Genomic DNA, 21,974 nt, shown 5'->3' with positions numbered 1-21,974 from the left:
CCGTGGTGGACCATAGCTTTTGTGGCCCTTGGCAGGGTTTCTGTGTGCTTGGCACAGCCAGCTCTGGGGGTGCCAATAAACCTTTCCTTCATGGGGCTGCGCTTCAGAGGGATGTCTCTCCCAAGCTCATGATGTCAGGGGGCAGCCCAGATGCCAATAATCCTGCCAAATTCAATAGGAAGAGACAGGAATTTCTACCTTTGCTGGATCCAACTGTCATCTCTGTCCTCATGGCACAGGTCAAAGGGAAAGAGTGCCTAAGGTTCTTCAGGTTTGCCTGGAGCACAGGTCAGTGCAGCCCAAGGGCCCAGCAGTGCTTTGTGCCGGGTGAACATTCCAGTGCCCAAAGAGGAACAGCTTCTCTGCTCACTCAGCCACTCACACTGCCCAACTGTGGGAACTCGTCAGGAGTGCCTTGAACCCACAGGACCAAAGGACCATCACATGCATCCAGGGATCGGCACACACAGAGATTTTTTTCCCCCATTCCTTTATCACGCTCCCAGTGACCACCAGTAGCACACAGAACAGAGGGAAACAAAACAAATCACCACCAACGCACCTGGGACGAAATCATAAACAAAAATACATACTTACAGCTGAGCATTGTGAAGTTCACAGACAAGGTCTTAAGGAATCATTTCCAGCAATAGCTAAAACAAGAGGGGAATGAACACTGGGAAAGGCAAAACATCTGACAGGAAGAAGTGCCCTCTAGTAGAGCATCTCAGAGCAGGATCTGGAACAGGCAGCACTCTCTGGAACAGGAGCATTCTCATATGACCTTGCCCACTCACTCCTGCTCAATGAACAGGCTGCCCAGGGAAGAGCTGGACTCACCGTCCCTGGAGGTATTTAGAAGCTGTGTAGATGTGGCACTTAGGGACATGGTTTAGTGGTGGACTTAGCCGTGTAGGCTAATGGTTGGTTTCAATGATCTTATGGGTCTTTTCCAGCCCATGATTCTGTGATGCTTTTCTGTCTGTGCACAGCTATGTGGGAGGGCACGTTCCCCAGCTGTACCATGGACACAGAGCTCAGACCACTCCCAGGCGTGAAAGGCGAAGGAACAGCATGTTACAGCCATCCCCACCTCCAGGGCTCGTCCCATTTTTAAGGAGAGAAGCACTGTTTGAGAAAAGACTCTGTTCCTGACAGAGATGACGGGAGATCAGCTCTTGATGCTAGGAGGGAAGGAACATGATAAGAACTTGACTATTAAGAGTGACAGCTGTAAAACAACGATTTCAAATGGGCCAGAGGAGGAAAAGCCAGTCCAAAACTGCTCTGGAGATAAGCAAGGCTATTCCCTGGTGCAGATGTGCACCTCAGAGATGCCATTACCATTCTGATGCTCTGTCTCTTCTCCACTCATCATCTAGTGGACCAGTTGGTGTCTTGAACTGTTGAAAGCATGGTGGAACTAGGGGCTGATGGATAACAAGGCTACCCTCCTGTGGTCCACAAAAACCTCCCAGAGCTGCTCCCTGCTCATAGCCAGGAGCTGGCAGACAGATCTCTCCTGGGAGTAAGGTGAGGAAAGGTCTGTCTGTTCATTAAGCCGTTCCTGACAAGGTGGCTGCAGACACCTCCACACAGGTATCCAAGAAGAACACACTTGCTACCTGTTTTCTGACCCAAAACCTTGCCTACAGAAATCACCTGAGCATAACTAGTTTCCAGGACGCAGAGGGGGCTCCTGCCAGGGCAGCAGCAGGAGAGACAGATGTTTTCATGAACCATTTCATGTCTGTGAAACAGAGACAAGATTCTTCATCCACAGAGGTCTCAGAGGTACCAAGTGGAACTTCCTTGGAGCTAGGATTTTTTATTTACAGCTGTCCGTGTAGAGTTTCTAACACTGTGCTTAGAAATGGCGAAGGACTAAAACCAGCCAATAACCAGAAAGCCAGCAGGTGGCACTCAAGAATATCCAAGACTTCTGAAATGTGCAAGACCAATAAAACTTGCATCTGCAGTGCACAACAGCAACATGTGCCTCATTACACAGACATGCCACCTACCAGAAGGCACAAGAACAAGGCGATGATCTCGGCAGTGCCCTCCAGGCACCACAATAACCCAAAGGGCTGAGACCATGATTGCCTTAATCTCTATTATTGAAGGCATCCAGGCAGCAGGATCCAGACCCTTGCCTGGGAGCAGCTTGTGCCTTGGTGGGGATGCAGCTGGGCAGCACCGCTGCTCCGTCTGTGCTCCCAGACAGCCAGCGCTCGTGCGCGAGGAAAGCTGTGGGTAAGCATGGCACAGGGCCCGCCACGGCTGAACATGAACAATCTGCTGTTCTCAAGAGCACTAAAACACCTCCTAAACGCTGCTAAAACAACAGCAACAAGCCTCCCCTCCCACATGAGCACCGTTAGAGCAAGGCCATCCTCCTCCCCAGCCTCAGGCTCAGGCAAGGCACATCAGCATGTGAACTGACACCAACTTGTCCTTCAGGCAGCTCTGCCAAATACATCTAGGTGATATGGGGTTTCTGGGTGGCCAGCCTGTGCCAGTTTTTAAATTTGTGAGTACTAGTAATGCTCAGCAGTCTGAAATAAAAGGTTTTAAAACAGGAAAACAGCTTAATCTTCTGGGGGAGTGTTCTATTTCCTAAAATGCATTTGGCTACTTCAAGCGCTTCCTCACAAGTCCTCTGTGAAGACTAAAAAGCACCTTTTTCCAAACAAAATCTGAGATCCTTATACATCACGTAATCCCTCAGAATGGAGCCTTTAAGAAGTTATCACAAGCCCACCAAAAGAAACTGCTAGGAGCTGTTAGCATTGGGTCCTGTCATCTGTACATGGTTTCCAGAGTTTTTTTGTTTGCTTTCCTAAAATGAACACATAACCTCACTGGAACGGCAACAGGATGGACCTGGCTGAAGCAAGGAGGTTCCTGGTTCAGAAGCATCATTTAATAGCATGTTACTAACTTAGGGAATGAGCCATGCACAGAGTCTCCTACCAAGTGGCCTGTGGAAGGTGGTGTGGCACGTCCAGCCCAAAAGAGGGCATCAGCGAACCAGAGCCTCATCCATAGCCCCAGCTGACCACAAGGACCCCTTGGCATAAGTTCACTCCCAGGGCACCTGTATGCTTGCCCCAGCTAGCAGACCTATCACACCGCTCCCTGGTCTCTGCCCCACTTACAGTGAGGGGCTCCCACCCTGCTTTGGTTCCCCGAGCAAATCTGCACCGGATGGTGATGTCTGCCCTTGAAAACTCTCTGGTGTGAAGCACCAGGAGCCCCAAGCCCTGCAAAAGCAGGTGGACAAGGACAGACCATAAGGGGACAATTGACTGCCAGTTCCCTGAGGCCTGGGCTGTACCACGCTCTGGGCTTTGGAGAATGGCCAATGAACCCTGGCGGACCTGCTGACCATGCCCAGCGAGCCCACTGGTGGGACAGGGGACAGACAAGACTCAAGGCACAGTTCCCCAACAACTCCCAGAGTGCAGAGATGCCCCAAAGCAGCAGCTGTCAGATACAAAACAGCACAGAAAAAGACAGCAAAGCACCAAGAAGGAGGGAACAACAGATTGCAAGCTGCCCAGTTCTCGATTAGGAAGGAAAGGGGAAGGCAACAGGGTCTTCTCCGCACACCCTTGCACCAAACCACAAGTCAGGTTGGAAAAGAGCAAGGCAAGAGAGCTCCCAGTGAGCCAGGTGGGGCTGCCACAGCAGGGGACATTCCAAATCCACTTGGCTGGTTACATGGCTGTCCCATGGGCACAGCCCAGGGCTGCTTGATGCCTTGCACATACCCTCTGCTGCCTCTTGGGTCAAAGCAACTCCCAGCTCATGGAAAATTTTGACATGAGTAATTTTATTGTTTTTGTTCAGCTTGGACTGATATCAAATTCCACAGAGGCACTGGGATGGCCCTGAAAGCCTATGTTTTAACCAGTTTATCTGTACATCCCTTGAAAAATAACCCCATTCCCAGATCTGCACCAATTCAAATCCCCAATTCTGCACCACCGAGACTGCTGTTTGGGATTCCTTGTGCAACCCTAGCTCCATGTAGAGTGCACTAAGCTGTAACATGGGCCTCAAGGTGTTAGCGTGGGAGGCAATGGGAACAGAGGAGCACAGATAATCCTGAGTAAACAACCAGCTGATCCTTCCCTTGGCAGCGTTTTTCCATTGTCTATTATGTACAGCTGGACAAATGTCAATAAATTACCAATGGAAATGAGCCCTGCTGAGCAGGCAGTTTGGCTTGAACAGCTGTTTTCTAGGTGGCACAGTGGCATTCCACTTTGCAATTGGTGGTGAATCAACTGCCTTCGGAGGTGAAAAAGAGGAAAGCAAACCCTGCACAGAGGGAGGTTTTGTACCCAGACCCCCAGGGGAGAACACAGGAGAGGTGGATGTCTTGGGGGAGGAGGAAGGAAAAAGCCAAGCAGGCAGTGGTGAGTCATGGGAAGCTGCCCACTTCCTGCCAGACACCACAGAGGTCACAGCCAGCACTGGCGTGCCACTCCCCACACACTTGTTCCTGCAGCTTACCTGGGGGGAGCAGTGGCAGGGAACAAGGCAAGGAGCAATGCAAGGACCTGCAGAGGATCACTGGGAAGCTCCCCAAGTCCCTGGCAAGCTTGGAAAGAGAAAGAAAACCACGGAGGGATGCCTGGAAGGATGCAGCTCCTCCACCTGCACCCTTTAGCATACACATATCCGTGCACTACCTGGCACTACACTCGTACCTGCCGTCCAACTTTGCCAGCGTGCCAGTCCTGCTCCAAAGGCTGGCTGGCAGCCACCACCCACAGAAAGTCTCACAGCTGATCTGCACGGGGAAGGAGATGTGGAGAACTGGGAAGGGCAAGGGAAACATCTGATCGACACTTTTTCCTTCTGACACAACTTTACTGGTTGGCTCCTTCCACAGTGAAGCGAGGTGGGTTTGCTAACCTAGAGCAACAGCCACCCTTTTTTACACACCCTGAGTCTCTCAGAGGAACCTCAGAAACAGGTCTCCAGCCTGACAGGAAGCTACTTTTGCCTGACATATTCTGCAGGAGAGTCTGTACTTTCACCTTGCTCACCCCCTCTGAGGGGAGCAGACCTTGCAGCAGCCAGATGCGAGAGCAGTGTCCAGCTGTCCAGAACTGGAGCTCCAGCTGGAGCCACTGTGCTCCCTCCCTGCTGTGGAGCTCCTGTAAAACCCACCCACCGAACTCCTGTAAAAACTTTGTGGTCTGCTTTAGGGTGGCTGTTTAAAATAATGATGTCAAGAAATGAGAGGCTCTCACTTTCAGCAAGAAAAGCATTAAGTTGCAAAGCCATTAAGACTTGTTTATTATTTAGCATCTGTTTAATCTCAACTAGGAAAAAATACCTCGGATTATGGAGGGCTGAGTAGGCAACTCTGTCTTTGGGCTCCAGCCTCAGAGATTTCTGTAATTAGGTAAAGTGAAATCAGAGATGATTGTCTTTTTGTAAAGGCAAAACAGAAAAAGAAAGCCCACCTGCTTGCACACTGCAGGACCTGGAAGGGTTGAAAGCAGACCGCAGGCTGTGCGTTCTGGCCACACAGCTCTCACAGGCTCTCCTGGTCTCCCTGACCATCAAGCTATGGCCAAGGTAAACTATGAAATCAGCCAGAACACAACCAGGAATAGGGAGGTGAGAGGAGTAGGGCTCACAGAAGGAAACTATGCAAAACAGAACCACCCACCAAACCTCTTCTGGTCAGGAGCAAGCCAGGTCACGGATTGTGCAAACCACACAGCCAGTGAAATCCAGGTCCCCTCGAGGGACACAGAAACAGAGGACAGAAACTGACAGAAAGGTTCATTTCCCAACTGCAAACAGCAATGGTCGCTATTTCTAGGGGTTTAAGACAGACTGAATATCAAAAGCTGAACCAGTGAAAAACAGATTTAGGACTTCTTCAAACAGAAGAAATAAACCTGATTTCTAAAGAATTTGGCTAGGGCTTCTGAACACCTCAACACCAGTGATGGCAGCCTAACAATCCAAATTCCATGGCTGTGAGTTCCTGCAGCAGAGACCCTTCTTTCCTCTATTTGTATGAAACAGTCCCAGGCTGTTATGTTCTCCACTCACTCAAAAGCTCCCCAAAGCAGGTCCTTTACCCAAGAAATTGCACCAGCTGTAAGCAGCACTCAAGTTTTTATCCTCTTGGCCACCGAGATTTATATTAGTTGATACACAGATCTCCCTGGTGAAGGATGAGGCTGACATTCACCATCTATTTAGTCTCACAAACCCTGACAGACCTGGCACAATGCTGCAGTGCTTCTATGTAGCTCATCTCCCAGCATCATTCTTTTGGAGAGAAAAGAGGACCTTACTGTAGGATAGAAGAAAAGATTCTGTATTTCATATTCTCTTTCCCAAACTGAATCCTAAGCTTTTCACAGCTAGCAAGAAGAGCAAGCCATCTCACCTCAGACAGCACCGCCGGACTCATCTTCTCCGTGCCAGCATCTTAAAGCTGTTCCTCGACTTTTACTCCCCCCCCCCCCGCCTCCAGCAATAAGAGGACGTATCACCTTCCCCAAGAAACAAACGACGAGGTGATTTTGTACTCCAAACAGGAGCAGGAAAACACGAGTGTTCAGAAAGAAACAAGGGGAAACAGCAAAGGGAAGCCCAACCATCTAGGAAAGATATTCTCCATCAGACCTTTAAACCGAAACATCCGCTGCTTCACTCGAGTTTGTTTTTTTTGGTTTTTTTTTAACAGAAAAAACCTGATAAATGTAACGGGGTGGGGGGAGGGGGGGGCAGCGCCTCCTGTTTCTACAGCAACCGAGGGCCCGGCGCGGCGCTGGCAATGGCACCCCGGGAGCGGCCGGGATGGGGGGGCTCGGGAACAAAAGCGACCGCGCCGGTAAACAGGGCACGGGCACCGAGGCGCGGCTCGCTGCCGCCGGGGGCCACCCCTCGCCCCCCGCCCCACCTGTAGCGCAGCCCCCGCACTCACCCCAAAGCAGGGTGAGGATCTGCGCCCGCGGCACCAGGCTGAGCGCGTAGACGGCGCCCAGGTGCAGCAGCCCCATGAGCACCACGTTGCGCCAGACGATGGCCTGCCCGCCGCCCGCCGTGCCCGCCGTGCCCGCCTCGCCGCCGGCCGCCCGCCGCGGCCCGGCCATCCCGCCGCCGGGGCGCTATGAGGGGCCGCGGCGGCCCCCGCGCAGTGCGGCCCCGCAGCGGCTACGGGCGGCCGGGACGCGCCGCCGCATCTGTTGTTGCGGTCGCCGCCGCCTCCATGGAGCCGCCGCGCCGCCGGCTGCGCCCTCAGCGCCCCTCAGCGCGGCGGGGACGGGCGAGCGGGGGGCGGCCGCCGGCACCGCATAGCGACAGCCAATGGTGGCCCCGGGCCGCTCACTCCGCCCCCGGGCCCGGCCCAGGCACCGGCTCCGGCTCCGCCCGGGGCCGCCTCCCGGCGCGTCCCCGCGGCAGAGCGGCCGAGCTCGCCCGGCAGGACCGCTCGTTCACGCACCTCTGCTACCGGCAGTCCTCCTGCCCGCATCTCTTCTGCCCGCACCTCTGCTGTCGGCATTCCTCCTGCCCGCACCTCTGCTGCCAGCATCTCTCCTGCTGGCTGCTCCCGGCTCCCCCGGGACAGAAGGGTTTCAGTGGCATTCAATCGTGGGAAGCCTGTGAAAGCAGAGTAAAAGATGCCACCGGCACAGGCGGCGCACCGGTGCAGGAGCAGATATTCAAGAGGTGGTTACGAAAGTTCATCTGACTGGGAGTGACAAGGCAGGCATTGAAAACAGACAGACAGCATTTTATCAGCAGTGCACACCTGAACGAAGAGCTGCCACACTTGCTCACTCCGTCCCGCTGCGGATAGAGTGTTGTTTTAGTGCTCAGGTGTGGTTTCGGGGGCTGTCGTCCCACTGTGTGCACCCCCTTGTGCTGCCACGACCTCCCACTGCCAGCTGGTGCGGGGGAGGGAGGACCCCTGGTTACCGGGGATACCAGGGTGGGTGTTGTTAATGGCCAGTTCACCCGTGGCAGAAGCATGACCCGGAGCAGTGGCAGGCAGAAGGGAGCTTACTGTTAACTAGCGAGGCATTTCACCTGCTGTGGAGCAGGGAACATCCTGCACAGGCAGCATGCAGAGGGTTTCAGTCATTAGGTGGGAACCAGAGGGTGAGTCCAGATAAAATGTTTGCCTGTGATGAATTTTGTTTAGTTTTGAATGTCTCTGGGAAGACTGGAGGGAAGGAGGGAGCGGCCCAGGAGTGCCAGCAGCCCTCCTCCCTGGCTGGGATTGGCTCCTCCGTGATTTACAGCAACGATGCTTTCCTGCCCTGAGCTCCTCTGAGTGCCCAAGGTCAATTGTTAGGCTAACTTCAAGTGATTTAATATGTGATACTCATTTTCCTTTTTGGACTCTACAATGTGATGTTGGGGGCAGGCAGGAGAGAAGACTCCATCCTTTAATGATTTTTCCATCTCTTAGTGTCCAGGAGCAGAAAGAAGCCTCCATCCTTTACACATACCAGCTGCTCCCCAGCACAGCATGCTGTGGGTGACCCTCGGGCTTACAGAAGCAAACTGCACAGCCCAAGCTCACCTCTGCACACCACAGCTCATAAGGATGTGCTGCCCTGATTGTTTAAGGGAGGCAAGTCAGAGATCAGGGGGAATGAAATGGGAATGCTAACAAGTGGGAAGGAAATATCGAGGCCAGGGAGCACGTATCTTTGAGAAGGCAGGATGAAACTGTTCATCCTAACCTGGATTTTGCAGGGTATTAAAGTGTGGCAGAGGATAGATGTTAGTCTTTTACGCTCGTGCGGATGCAACTGGCACTGAAACCTCGCAGCTACCTCCAACAAACATTCCTGCCACCCTGGCAAGAGGCAAAGACAAATTGCTTTGCAAGATTTCTGACTAATTTGAGTAACTAATGAACACATCCATGAAGGCTTCCTCTGTGCACACAGTACTGTAAGTTTCATATCCCACATTTATCTCCAGTTCATAGCAGTTTGCTTACAGAACAGCCAGCACAGCAGAGAAAGCAGGTGAGCAAAGATGACATGACAAATGCTCTGTTGTGGCCAGAGGTCCTCTGGGTGCGGGGAGTGCTTAGGGTGACACCGTTGTGTAACTTCTGTGAAGTCCTCATGCCCCTTCCAGGAGAAGCTGGCTGCATGCAGAGAAAGCTTGTCAAGTGCAGCAGCAAAACTGGAAAGGGAATGTAATTTGGTACCCAGCCCACCTGGCTCCAGAGGGGTCCCTACTGCTCATGGAGTTGCTGGTCCTGATGAAGGAACAAATGAAGTCCATACCAGACCAAAGTATCCCCTTTGAGAATGTCATTGCACAGTGTGGGAGTAGAGCCCCTCACTGTTACCCTGATGTCAGAAATCAGTGCTCAAGCAGTGGCATCTCAGTGACAGCATCAACATTTGTCCTAGGATCACTGCAGGGGCTGTGGGAAGGAGCACATTTGGGAACATGATGCTGTGAAAACATCTTCTCACTTTTTAAAAAGCTACCTGTCTACATAGATCACGATGTCAGAGCTACATGCCACAGACAGAAATCTGGACTGTCAGATTAAGGTCTTGCTAGTACCCAGAAATGCAGATAAAAGACTTGGCAAATCTGACTTCTATTTCCCTTGGTAAAAAATAATATTGTAAAACATTCAGTGAGCCAGAATTGCCTAGAGAAGAAATCTGAGGAGCTGCAACCGAAACAACAACAAAGGCAGAAGGAGATTTTCTCAGTAAACACTCCAGGGTTCATATTTTTTAAAACAAAGGATGTACAGGTCTGGGGAAAAAAAAGCCTGAGTGTAATTTAGAGATCCGAAAATGACTTGGTTTTTGTCTCTTGTACTTTGAGGTGAAGGTGTGATGACTGCAGACATGCTGGAAATGAGAACTCAGGGCAGTGTTTCAAGAGAAAGGTGAGAGCCTCCCTCTCCAGTGCACTTCTTGCATTTGCTGGCAATCCCAGCTGGACTTTCAGTTGTCATGCCTGTCTATCTGCTCCTGAGTTTGGCCTTCTGGGCTGCAATAATGCCTCTTCTGTGCAGGTAAAAGAGGCACCTGACATTTGGCTGTGGCCCAGGTGATCTGTATGTAGCCCTTGGTGCTGTCTTGTGCACCAACCTCAAACGAGTTTCACTGTGTTAACAGTCTGTCTCATCACAGCTCTGGCTCACACCTCACTGATGGGCCAAAGAGTTTTACATTTTTTATTTTCACAGAGGTTTAATAAACAACAAAACCTCAGCCCTAATGTTGCATAGCTCCAGAATGTACTTGTCCTTCTTCGATTATCTGACCTGTCCATTTGCTGCCTTCAGAAAGATGCTTGAAGCTGCCCTTCAAAGAGACGCTCTTGCCAGGGTGTGAGAGTGGTGTGGCAGGGGGAGACAGGCCAACACCAGCTCACCTCCATCCCAAATGGCTTCTGGTGCAGCACTGGCCTCAACTGCTGATGGACGATTGCTAGGGGCACAGGCCTGTACCCAGCAGAGAGTGGCTTTATGAGTGATGGTGGTGCAAAGCACATTAGTCTTGCTGTGCTAATTAATTACTAACTACACCTCCTGAGGCAAGTGAATCAGCAGAGAGCATATAATTAAATCCAAGATTGTTTTTGATATATTTTAAACATTCTTCTAGAATTCTCCACATGGAAGAAAGAAAGAGGGCAGTGACAATGAAAGGTAGCGAATGGTTCACGTGAACACTGAGTGTCATTTTAATGCTACTCAGTCCTGCCTGCTACCATCGCATTTCAGCACAGTTATTTAACATCTTGAAACCCTGGCCTTTTTTTTTTTTTTCTTTTCTATTGCCATGAAAAATGAAGTAATGACCCCAAATCATTGTTCAAATGAACACTTTAAGTGGTAAAGAAGGAAACAAAGCCTAAACCATCAGAGGAACAAGAAATAATGTGCTCAAAGTTTGTGAAGTGCTTCCTATGTGCCTGGCAAAGAATTCAAACAACAGGTTCCCAAAAAGTCTTCTGTGTGCTGTCCAGGCAGACATGGACTTACTGATGAGGCCAGCTGCAGTTGCCTTTTTAGGGTGCTTCTTAATAAATCCTCTCTTAATTAGATGCTCTTGTGGCTAACTTTCAGCTCTAAAGCTCATAGGAATTTTAATCAGTTTAGCCTCTTTAGAGTGAGGATTGTATGAAATGTATCCACACATCCATCCCGACTGGCCATTTGGTGATGTATGTGTTTGATCTGCAGAGCTGGCAGAGAAAACATGAGCATTATCGACTCGGCATACAGCAAGTCAAGGCTGGGAGATTACCCATTTAAGATTGGACATGTTGAAACTGTTCCTGGTATCAGTACATTATTTATTACATTCTTCAGTATACTCTGACAGTGGCCTTGGCCCTTGTTCAAGGCTGAACGGCTCAGCTCAGCACCAGGCACCTCAGCAGGATGCTCAGCATGCCCTGCAGGGGAGGTGCTGTCAGCTGGTGGCAGATGTTGGGCCGTATAAGTGTTTTTCCCTTAAGCTTTGAGCCCTTCCTGGCTCTATATATGCTGCTCTGCCTTTGCAATGGATGCTTAAAGCAGCTCAGAACAGTGAACCCCTAGGGATGTGGAACCATGTGGGATTGCAGCTAGTGGGGAAGGAGGGAAATACCTGACTCAGAGTCTCCTTTATTTCCCTTCTCTGGCGTAACAGGCTCTCCAGCCAGGTAATGACACAGTGGGGTTTGTGTTGCTTAGGCAAAGTACCAGCACGGTGGTGAGGGTGAGGATGAAGCTGAAGGGAGCCTACAGAACTCTGGGGAGTGGTGGCACTGCTCTGTATGCTGTCTCTGCCATGCTTCCTAGGACATGAGCCCTCCCCTCCCCCCTGTTTTTGGGGAAAACAGCTATGGCAGCAAGACTGCCTTCCCTTCTCTCTCAGTAATCCAGTCAGTCTAGCATATGCTTCCTTCTGGACAGAGAGAATATGGTTACTAAACCCACATTCCCAATCGGTATATTAGGGAGCTGTGTCATCTGAAAGGCACAACAAGGGACAACTCTGATGTAAACATTGCACAGGCCAGAAATGCAGCAGCAATTAGAAGACAATCTGCAACATTAGTTTCTAACGCTGACCTTGGACTTCTGCCAGCAAAACCAAGGTAAATCCATTACAGAGCCTTGCAAGCAGAAAAAGGTTTTCACTCAAGTATGTAACTTAGATGCCCTGCCTGTACTCAGCCTCCTCTGCAGTACTGCCCCTGCTACATCCCCACCTATTTGCCAGCAAATACGAGACAACTTCATTAATGCTGCCCTTTTCCACAGACTCTCCTGCTGGTGCTTTTGCCTGGATGGTGATTACTGAAGTAGCAAGGTACCTCCTCGTGTCAGCTGCCATTGGAGAACCCCCTTGCTGCCCAGATTGCATCTTTGAATCTCCTTCCATCCCTTTTTCTTTTAATTCTGCAGCCATGGGGGGGCCGCAGGGAGGAGTAGTTTGGTTGGTGTTAATGCTGTGATATAAATCACTTTGCACTCAGTGAGATCAAAATTAGGCTATTTGGGTCCAAATTCTTTTACCAGCATAACTTGGCAGGGCTTCATTGCCTTCTGTAAATGAAGATGGCCATTGCATTTATATCAGATGGGTGGCTAATTGCTTGGCATTCCTTGAAGATATGAACAGACGGCAGCATAACTGATAATTCATCTCAGGTGCTCTCAGGAGAGAAGCAGCAGATTTTTACATCCACTCCTGTTATGTGGATCAGTGCAGTTTTCTGGTTGTGAGCTCCAGACAAGTGCTGAGGCATAAGACAGCTTTCCTTTCAGCAAGGAGAGCGAGATTACTCCACTGCTGACAGTGTCCAGGACAGTGGTGCAACATCACAGTACTCTAAGATGCTATCACATCAAAACCCCCCAGTGTTTCTCGCTGATCTGGTGGTCTCATTTTTCACCACTTCAATTTCCAGACCAAACCTATGCCTAGTCAGTTCATACCATATTTGTTCTCATGCTAACACTGATCTTTAATTCCAATCAACCTGATTCCCTTGTGCTCTTCACAAGGTGAACAAGCAAGTTTATTTAATGTCTTCTTGCTAAATAAACTCTTCAGTCCCTGACATCTGTGTGCCTTGCTAAGTGCCTTCTCATTTGGCATCTTTTTTACGTGGATGGAAGTCTTATAAAGGCTTGTGTGATGCCATTAAATGTTCTTCGGCTTTTACAAAGCCATATCACGCAGAGAAGCTGTTCCCACTAATCCTCTCAGGTCCCAGTGCTCGTCTTATTCCCAATTTAGGAGCTTCCAATTTACATCAATGTTTTTGCCCTCAACCCTGCACACTGTGCCCACAGGAGCGCATCCCACTTCTGCCTCTGCCGTGAAGGCTCTGGTTGTTACTGCCAGGAATAGTAAGCTTCCCAAACCAGTGCTTGCCACCACTCCTGCTTCTTGTCTAGTACTCCCAAAAACAGTGAGAGCACATGCACAGCTAGCTCCTGAATTTCCCTAGCATCACCTCTTACCCACTGGTTTGGTCCTGACATACTGAGATTGCCTTTTGTTTTCATTGCTGAACAGTGCATCACAAAAACCTCAGGCCAGCCTAGCACACCTGCTTTCCAACCTACTGAAGGTTTTTTTATTTTTATTTTTTCTTGCTTACCTTTGAATGTGTTCTTTCTTTTAAAACTTGTTTTCCATCTCGAATCAAGGTACAAGGTGTTTCTCTGGCCAGACTGTGCCCCAACACTGCAGTTCAGTGCAACAGTCTTCTCCACAGAAGCAGAGATCCTGGGGTACTGTTCTACCAGAAATTCTGCTTCAGCTGCAGGTGTCAACATTTCTGCTTCTGTGCAGCCTCTCCCCTCCTACCTTCCCCTATTTTCAGAGCCCCACCATTTCATTTTAAGTTTGCAGAAAGCAGACACAGGGGAGGAAGGTGGAGCACTCCAAGCTATCATTCTCATCTGCCAGAGTATTTACTAGATAATGTCCCAGCAATCAGGTTTGGAGCTGGTGACCTGAATGTTTTTCCTCACTGAGGTAGACTGACACTTCCTTATTACCAGTTTCTGGAAGCATTAAAATACTTCATGTTTCTGATGTGATTCAGCCAATACCTGAGTTTCTATCAAGGGCACAATGAATAAGGGATACCTGCAAATCTTCCAAGTTACAGGAGCTGAATACACTGCTGTAAGTATATTTAAATTTAAGTATTGGAATACTTATAACACTACTTAGAAACCTACAGCCCAGATCAAGGCGAATAAACTCCCGAAACAAGGAAACTCCAAATTGATGCTTTATGTTCACCAGTTATAAATGCTTATGAGGTAAGAGAATGCTGGAAAGGAAAATAAAATTTTTTTACCTGACAAATCTGTTTAAGTCACAGGAGTGAGCAGTGATTACACTGTTATTTATAATATTTCTTGCAGTATGCACTGCCAAATCCAGTCACTGAATTTTAGGCAGTTTTTACGCAAAACTGCCTCTTTTTTTTTTTTTTTTTTACAAACCCAGACATTTCTTTCAACTGCTGTTCTTTCTGTGTCCTACACAGAGCTTTCAGTGATAGGTATGGAAGGAGAAAGTCACCTCACTGTACTCCAGGTCCAAAGTCTCTGCATTGTACTTCATAAAGACACATTTTAATAAATTTACATTTATTGAAAATATCACATTACCTTTATTTTGCTCATTTGCCCCAGTGCACAATTAAGCTATTTAACATGTAAGTTGTAATAACAGGACTGCAAGCAGCTTCATAAAATGAAAGACCAAATACACTTATAACATGATCAGACTGTTTTTAATCCGGTGGATAAGGAACAGTGGGGTGGAAGGGAATAATCTGTTTTAGGGTTCGATACACAACCTATCTTGTTGTCTTACCACATATATCTGTTATTAAAAGCCACTGTTTAGCAGTGTAACATGCATCTAAAAATTGACAATATGGGACATCATCCATTAAATATACTATTTGTAGAGGAGAATCATTAGGGAATGGGTAAAAGATTAAAATAAAAAGAAAAGCACCAGGGCTCCAGAGCCCTTCTAGAGCAAAGTATTCTGCAGGGAGAGTGTAATGCCATTTGTCAGCGCTCTACCGCGACATGCTGTGAGGACAAGCATTTGGTCCGTTTCCTGCATATTTGCTGTAGAAATGCACTTCTTTGGAAAAGCAACCATCAAGGCTTTCCAAGTGCAGGGCTACTTCACACACCCAGCTTGTTGGCCTGGGTGAGGACAACTTTCAGGACTGGCATGAAAGCAGAGGTCTCGCTGAAGTTGCTGGTGCTGACGATGTGTGTGTGGATGTTCAGTCCTTCCTGGTAGTTGCGGGTCTCGATGCTCTTCACCATGTTATGCAAACCGCTGATGATGGCTGGAGAGAGCTGCAAGGAAGCCAGGCAAGGCAGGTCAGCAGAAAGAAAAAACAGCACCTACACTAGTGCTAGGAAAACAGAAATTCTGAGTGTAAAGCTTGGCCCTCAGGAAGGTGAAGCAATTAAGTTCCTTTCTTCAGAGATAGCCATCCTCAGAGCTGCATCACACTGGCAACAGTCACTGGAAAGTCTAACGGCAGACTTCAACCAGAACATACCTTCTCTGCAGCATTGCAAGCCCCTGGGTGCAATTTCCTGGAATGGGAGACCTGCTGTGACAGACTGTGGCACTGTGGAAAAACCTACTGGGCTTTTATGCCTTCAGGGTAAAGTTAATTGCTCAGCAAACACGGCCTGACAATAACAGGATTAGATCACTCTAATCCTAAGGTACTAAGACATCTAAGCACAGTCCTTTATTCTGCCAAAGCCTCCTGGAAGGCTTTGGAAAAATTACCAGATCTTCAAAAGTACTTGCATATCTGCCTTCCAGTGAAGTCAGTGAGCCTCCAACATCTAAGTCCCCTGGGTTCTTTTTTAACCCCAGGTTGTGTGTCTCAATTCCTGCTGGGAGCACAGAAACAGTGCCTGCTGCAAGGAGCTCTGCTCTTTGGATCAGCAGAGTCTCTGCACAGCATCATAAAACTCGTGACATGACCCCAGAACACTGTCAAGTCCACACAGGAATTCGGAGCCAAGCACTCTACCTCGTCGTTTTCTAAGAAGTCCATGCAAACATCCAATTAATGGACTTGAAGCACACTTCCAAAGAAAGAACAAGCATCTGCCACGTACTGCAGAGGGGTCCACACCAGCACTGAAGTCATTGGCAATGTTTGACTGGGGGGTGGGGGAAGTAAACCAGAACTTACTGTCTGTTCCCTAAGTTTGTCATATAGAAACTCCAGGCGTTTATTTGCATCATCCAGTTTCCTCTTGGTTTGCTGCAAAAGAAATAAAGACATTAAAACACAGTGATTTTAAGAACACCATACTGATCTGAGATAGCTGTGAAGAGGTCCATGAAGCACATCGAATTCCTTCCTCAACAACATTTTCCTAACACATCATTTGAATTCTTTGTTCTGTACTTTTCTCCCTGGATTTTGCTAGGAAAGACCATGTGATATGGCTGTAGTTCTCCATATGTAACTGACCTGGTTTGCTGCAGAGAACAGCAAACCATAGAGGTGCACCCCAAAAGCCACTGGTCATTTGCAAAACCCACTGGTTTAGGTGATACAAAAGTGACAGAATTCTGAGCTGCAGCACAATTTTTTTTCTATGGTTCACAGGCAAAGCATTATAACTGGATAAAGTTCTTACTGGAATCATGTATCCAGCAACGTCAGTGAGAGCTTAAGGCCACATGCAGATACTCGAATCTAAGTAAGTACAACTCAGTCATCATTTATGGCAAATCCTAATTATATTTTTCCTCATGTGATTAGTAAAGCTGGGAGTTTGTCTGTAAGTTTTTAGTGTCGACAGAAAAACTAACAGCCTTAACCAAAATGTCCTTACAGATCCTTTGTGCTTCCATGACATCCACCCAACGGATGTACCTGGAATAATTTTGCCACCCAAGGTTCTTAAAATAATCCTAGTATATTCCACCCGATGCATCAGGAGCATAAAAAAGCATAAATTGCAGAAGCACAAAAGAGCTGGTGGCCAACAGCCACTAAAATGGCATCCGTGCACAAGAGTAATGGAACTTCCACTTAAATCAGTATGCACATCAATCCATCTTCACTTAGGATAGTGCCATTTTCCCTGTCAACTGGAAACATTTCTCTGGATTAAATATTGCCCAGAGAGAAAATAACAAAGCCGATGGGAATGCTCTGGCTCAAGGGTGAACACAGGCTGATGGCTGCCTGCTGTGCTAGAAATTAGGAAAAGCTGTTCAGATGGCAGAGGACATAAAGGAGAACATGGCACACGGGTCTTGTACTATGTGTGGAAAACTCCTCAGCACCAGTTGTGCTGTCAAGGAACTGAGATAGGTAAGGAAAAAGTACCCCAAGAAAAGCAGATAAACTGGCTGGTTCTTTTGGCCTGGCACACTCTCAGATACATGACTTCAGAGCATTTGTTTCAAAACCTGCAAACAGGAGAACACACTATTTTCATTTTACAGATGGTCAGCTAGGACAAAGAAGAATAAATTGTGTCTAGTAAACAAGAAGACATTTCTTCAGCCAAAGAAATGAGATGGAAGTGCAAACTGGTTATCCTCCTCACTCTCTGCTTCCTGTTGCCATTTTCTCCTTCCGAATGTAATGAGTAGTGCCTGCATTTGCTCTGACAATAACTGATGTGTACAGCCAGGGTGGCATCTCATCTCTGTGTGCTGAAACACTTGCTCTGCCTAAGGAAATCAGAAGGATTTAACAAGAAGCAAGCAAAATGTGTTGGCAGAGCAGAAAAGCAATCCCTAGGTGCAGATGTGAGCAGAATGCTTTTGCCTTCTTTGTCTGGGAGAAGGGGCACTCAGAAGAACAAAAGGTCAAAGTGTGCAGTATACACTATATATATATGTATATACATATATATATATGTACTCTAAGCTTTAAAGAAAGGGGTTAGAGCAACTGAATGAACCTTGAGGTCTGTCCTGTGGCGTCAGAAAGCTTCTGTAAAAGGAGTGTGTGGGTGAGCCCATGATGAAACTGCTGGACTGAGACCCACAGGGGAAAGGAGGAGTACAAACGTGCGAATGCCAAGTCAAAACTACAGAGACACCTGAAACCACAGAGCAGACTGAAGGCAGAGGTGATACCAAATGCCCAATATACCCCCAGAGCCACTGCCACAGAGCCATCAGACAGCTCAGCTCCCAGTCTTCATAACAGGAACATGAGTCTGTGCTGCTAACCAAGCACATTTAGTACACAAAGCCCTCTGCACAGCACCAGCACCACCTTTTAGCCTGTGGCAGGCACGAGCTGAACAGTCAGCATCTGGGCTTTGGGGTGGCATGTTATTTACTGACCATCAGAAGTATATGAGAAGCTCTGAGAGGGATGGCTCATTTACAAAGTGCTGGCTGGCACAGGAAATGTTTTTCCTATCCAGCTCCAGTGGTTGTGTTAAAGTTGTTAACCTTCCACTTCCCTGCTAGTAGTTTTTTCCTTTTGAAATGAGTAGTTTTTTCCTTTTGAAATGAGTTTGTTATCAGAAATCACAAATCACAGATCAAACTCTGAGGCATGTACTCACGTATGTGAGCCTCGGCTAAGACCTGGCATAATACCAGCTGCTTCCTGCTCTGAATTATAAGAAGCAGTTAAGCAAATGTATAGGGCATGCCTCCACAGGGATCACTTGACAGAAAGACAGTTCTCTCTGAAGGTTTTAGAATTAATTTTTTAATTATCAACACCAAAACCTTAACTGTAACCAATTCCAACCCTCCTCCCTTGAAGAGAGCAGCGTAGGGGGCTGCAATGGGTTAATTCCCTGCCCATAAACAGGGCTGCCCATGCTGAGGGCTGCAAGGACCAGAGTCAAAGGGCTTGGGCAGCTGGACTGTGCTTTGACCTCAGATTTCCACATCCCATGTAAATATGGCTTTCCTACACATTGCTTGGGGTTGCTCAAAGCAGCCTTTAGACAGTTCAGAGAGAGGCTGTGATGGCCACCTGTGCTACAGGTACCAGCACATTCACCCACACAAAGCAGTACAGTGACCTACCGGGTCGGAGGCAGACAGCAGGCACCTCTGGATAAGAGCCTCAAACGTTGTCTTCAGAATAAGGTGCTCCTCAGGGATGGGCTTCTTGGTAATCTTCTCTGTTGGCAGTGCCTGCACATGCTAAGAAACAGAGAACAGGTGAGGCTTTTCCAGGTCACTGTGCGCACATGTTGTTTTTGACTAAACCAAGCGGCATCATTAGTTAGCTTGGCACAATTCCTGTTTCTTCCCTGTGGGTGTGTGGAGGTGACATTATCAGCACCTGCTGTTGCTCCCTCTGGGAAGCTGTGAACCTGCAGAAGGAAGCAGGCCCATACTGACTGTAGTATTAACTTCCAAAAGGTGGGATCCAGGTGGAGATTACAGCAGCAAAACACCAGCATGGTGCACAGCTAGTGACTAAAACTCCACAGTACACTTTGCAGGTACAGGAAATGCCTGGCCACCAGGATCCCAGCCTGCTAGGCTCTGCTGATGGACAAACCAAAGCCATGCACTGCTGGGGCTGTTACCTGGATGGCGTTGCCGATTGGGGCTCCAGGGGCCCCCTCTGTGCTGGGTTTGGAAGCAGCAGGTGGCAGGATGGATGGCCCCAGGGGCTGGGAAGCAGGTGAGTAGCCACCCTGCAGCAGTGGCCCAGCCGGCAGGTGCGGAGGCTGGAAGCTGGGGGCACCGGTGGGAGGTGCTGGAGCTGGAGCCTGCTGCATCTGAGACTGTGGATCCGCCAGCGGGTTCATGATGGGGGAAGTGATGGGAACCGGGGGCAGGAAGTTATCAGGGACCTAGGGAAAAAAAACCCCACCAAAAACAAAACCAGCAAACAGTGCATTTATGTTGTTGTGGCCGCTGCCGGCAGAGCACAAGGCCCAGCTCTTACAGACTTCCCACCACACAGTAATTGAGAGCTCTGGATACAGAAATAACAAGATTTCACTCTGCCTAAACAAACCCATTCCTCTGGTTGCACAGTAACAAGTGCCTTGAGGCAGCCCAGACTACCCCTGGCCACAAGAACTGGGTGCAGCCACCTCAGATCAGAGTCACTCTCCCTTTGCCAAAGGCACAAATCAGAGGTTTGCAGACCAGCACTATTAGAAAACTATCCCACACCTACATCTATTCTTACTATTGGGTCATTATATTTAGATTTTTGTGTCTCACTTCCAAGGGTGTATTTTTGTCCATGCAGTACGTAGGTCACAGTTAGCAATATGCTCCAGTAAAGCTTCTGAAAGCCTTTCAAGCTTCTGGCACACAGGTTTGTGCTAAGACAGATTATGGGTGCATTTCAGATTCATCCCTAAGCATCTGCCAGTCTTTACACAGGGGGCGTTTCAGAAACATTTGGTAGAGGGAAGAAACAACAAAATGAGCTACTGGCCTCTGCTATGCATCGTATAGGAATCCAAACAAAAGAAAGGGCTTCCATGGGAATGTGCACATTTCTTGGGGTGCTCATGGAAACAAGGAAAGATCATAGAACCCTCAACGAGTGATGCTAGAATTAAGCTAGTGGTTTGGGACAGCAAAAAAAATATTCCCAATCCAGCACCCAAGTCAGTTATAAATGCAATTAATCACAGCAATAAACTTTTGAGTGGTGAATAAGTTCTTAGTTAGGAAGAAAACAGCTGAAAATTATGGCTTGAAATGCCAGACATTTCTATTTTATAATAGTCCATGTGGTGAGTCATTTTGTAATATCCTAAACCACCCTTCAGACAGTGGACAGAAGGGAAACAAACACGACTGACAGATTTGTTAAATACCCAACAGGGAACAAGCATGACTCCTCATTTAGAAGGGAGCCAACCCTCAAGCCTTAGCTATGGCAGGAATTCTGGTTGTGACACACACACACACACACACAGACAGCAGTAACAAAAACCCTGTTTGCAGAAGGCTGCTTCTTGAGCTCTCAGGTCCGGCAGTTACTCTCTCTGACAACTTTTCTTCCTTCTCCTTCAGAGCCTGAAGCCCCAAAGGCAGCATGAAGGCTGCTGTGGGACAAACGTCCCAGCACTGGGGCCATTAGGAGCACACAAAGTGTCCTCGATCCAGCCTCCCAAAGCTTCTTAATCTTGAACTGCAGAGACCAAACCCTAAAGGGTAAGGGAGACTTCTGCCTTCACCTTCACTCAGACCTCACCTTGCCTGCTTTAAGTTTTTTTTGTTCTCCCCACACTTTACATGCTCTAGACTAAACTCTTGCTTCCCAAATGCACCAGGGTCAGAGAACAGTGGAAGGCACTGACTGCTGTGGAGATACTCCAGACTACAGCAGCACCAGGGGAGGAAAAGGCTCACTCTGCTCTGTGCCAAATGTCCCCAGTTATTCTGCCCTGCTGCAATCTAAATCCGTTTTACAAAACTACATTATCTCCATCATGAAAATTGTCTTACTTTCAACAGATCTCTCAGGGTCAGACCCTTAATCAGGATAAACTGCTTTCAGCTCCAGCAAAGTCAATAATCTATAACAACTTGCACAGCCTCATAATTTTGCCTAAGTATCATCTCCTGCAAAATTCAGCTGCTTTACTGCAGATGAAAACATTGAGAAGCATTTCCTTCAAACCAAGATCAATGTTGTTATTAACAACCACAACTTTAGCAAAAAAACTCTATCTCTTTCATAGGTTTGAATATTTTGAGTGAGGTAATGCATATTGGAGATTCATAAAAGCCATTTCTGCTCATGGAGGTGAAGCTTTCATTTGCTAACCCTTCTCTTTCCTTTTCCTGCCAACAAGGTGCCCAGGAGCAGCTTAAAATTACTGCTTTTCAAGTGACTAGCACTCAGTTGTGTTGAGGCACTATTTTTTAGAGTACCTTCTTCTTCTTGGCAGCTCTGTTCAGGGTGGGAGGGTCATTCCAGCCATTCTGAGGTCCTGGAAC

The 21,974-nt window shown here is 48.2% G+C and overlaps 2 protein-coding genes across 13 annotated transcripts in view; both read right to left on the bottom strand.

The window, feature by feature from the left end:
• Nucleotides 1-7,139, bottom strand: part of SCD5 (stearoyl-CoA desaturase 5) — a 31,399-nt gene extending 24,260 nt beyond the window's left edge. Inside the window, exon 1 of the mRNA XM_027887243.1 lies at nt 6,971-7,139. Within this exon, the coding sequence (XP_027743044.1) occupies nt 6,971-7,139 (169 nt within the window). The remainder of the gene's footprint in view (nt 1-6,970) is intronic.
• A 7,504-nt stretch (nt 7,140-14,643) lies between these two features.
• SEC31A (SEC31 homolog A, COPII coat complex component) overlaps nt 14,644-21,974 on the bottom strand; it is a 41,028-nt gene continuing 33,697 nt past the window's right edge. For all 12 annotated transcript variants that reach the window (XM_027887244.1, XM_027887246.1, XM_027887248.1 and 9 more), the window contains 5 exons: nt 21,909-21,967; nt 19,589-19,858; nt 19,077-19,196; nt 16,249-16,320; nt 14,644-15,385 (listed from right to left, as the gene is read on the bottom strand). In XM_027887244.1, coding sequence (XP_027743045.1) covers nt 15,206-15,385; nt 16,249-16,320; nt 19,077-19,196; nt 19,589-19,858; nt 21,909-21,967 — 701 coding nt within the window. In that variant the 3' untranslated portion in view covers nt 14,644-15,205. The remainder of the gene's footprint in view (nt 15,386-16,248; nt 16,321-19,076; nt 19,197-19,588; nt 19,859-21,908; nt 21,968-21,974) is intronic.

The sequence above is a fragment of the Empidonax traillii genome, unplaced genomic scaffold (genome assembly GCF_003031625.1).
Source record: "Empidonax traillii isolate 1590-97213 ecotype Southwest subspecies unplaced genomic scaffold, ASM303162v1 scaffold205:size1172791, whole genome shotgun sequence".
In the NCBI taxonomy this organism is placed as follows: domain Eukaryota; kingdom Metazoa; phylum Chordata; class Aves; order Passeriformes; family Tyrannidae; genus Empidonax; species Empidonax traillii.
Note: the sequence above shows the minus strand (reverse complement) of the source record. Positions and strands in the feature narration are given on the sequence as shown.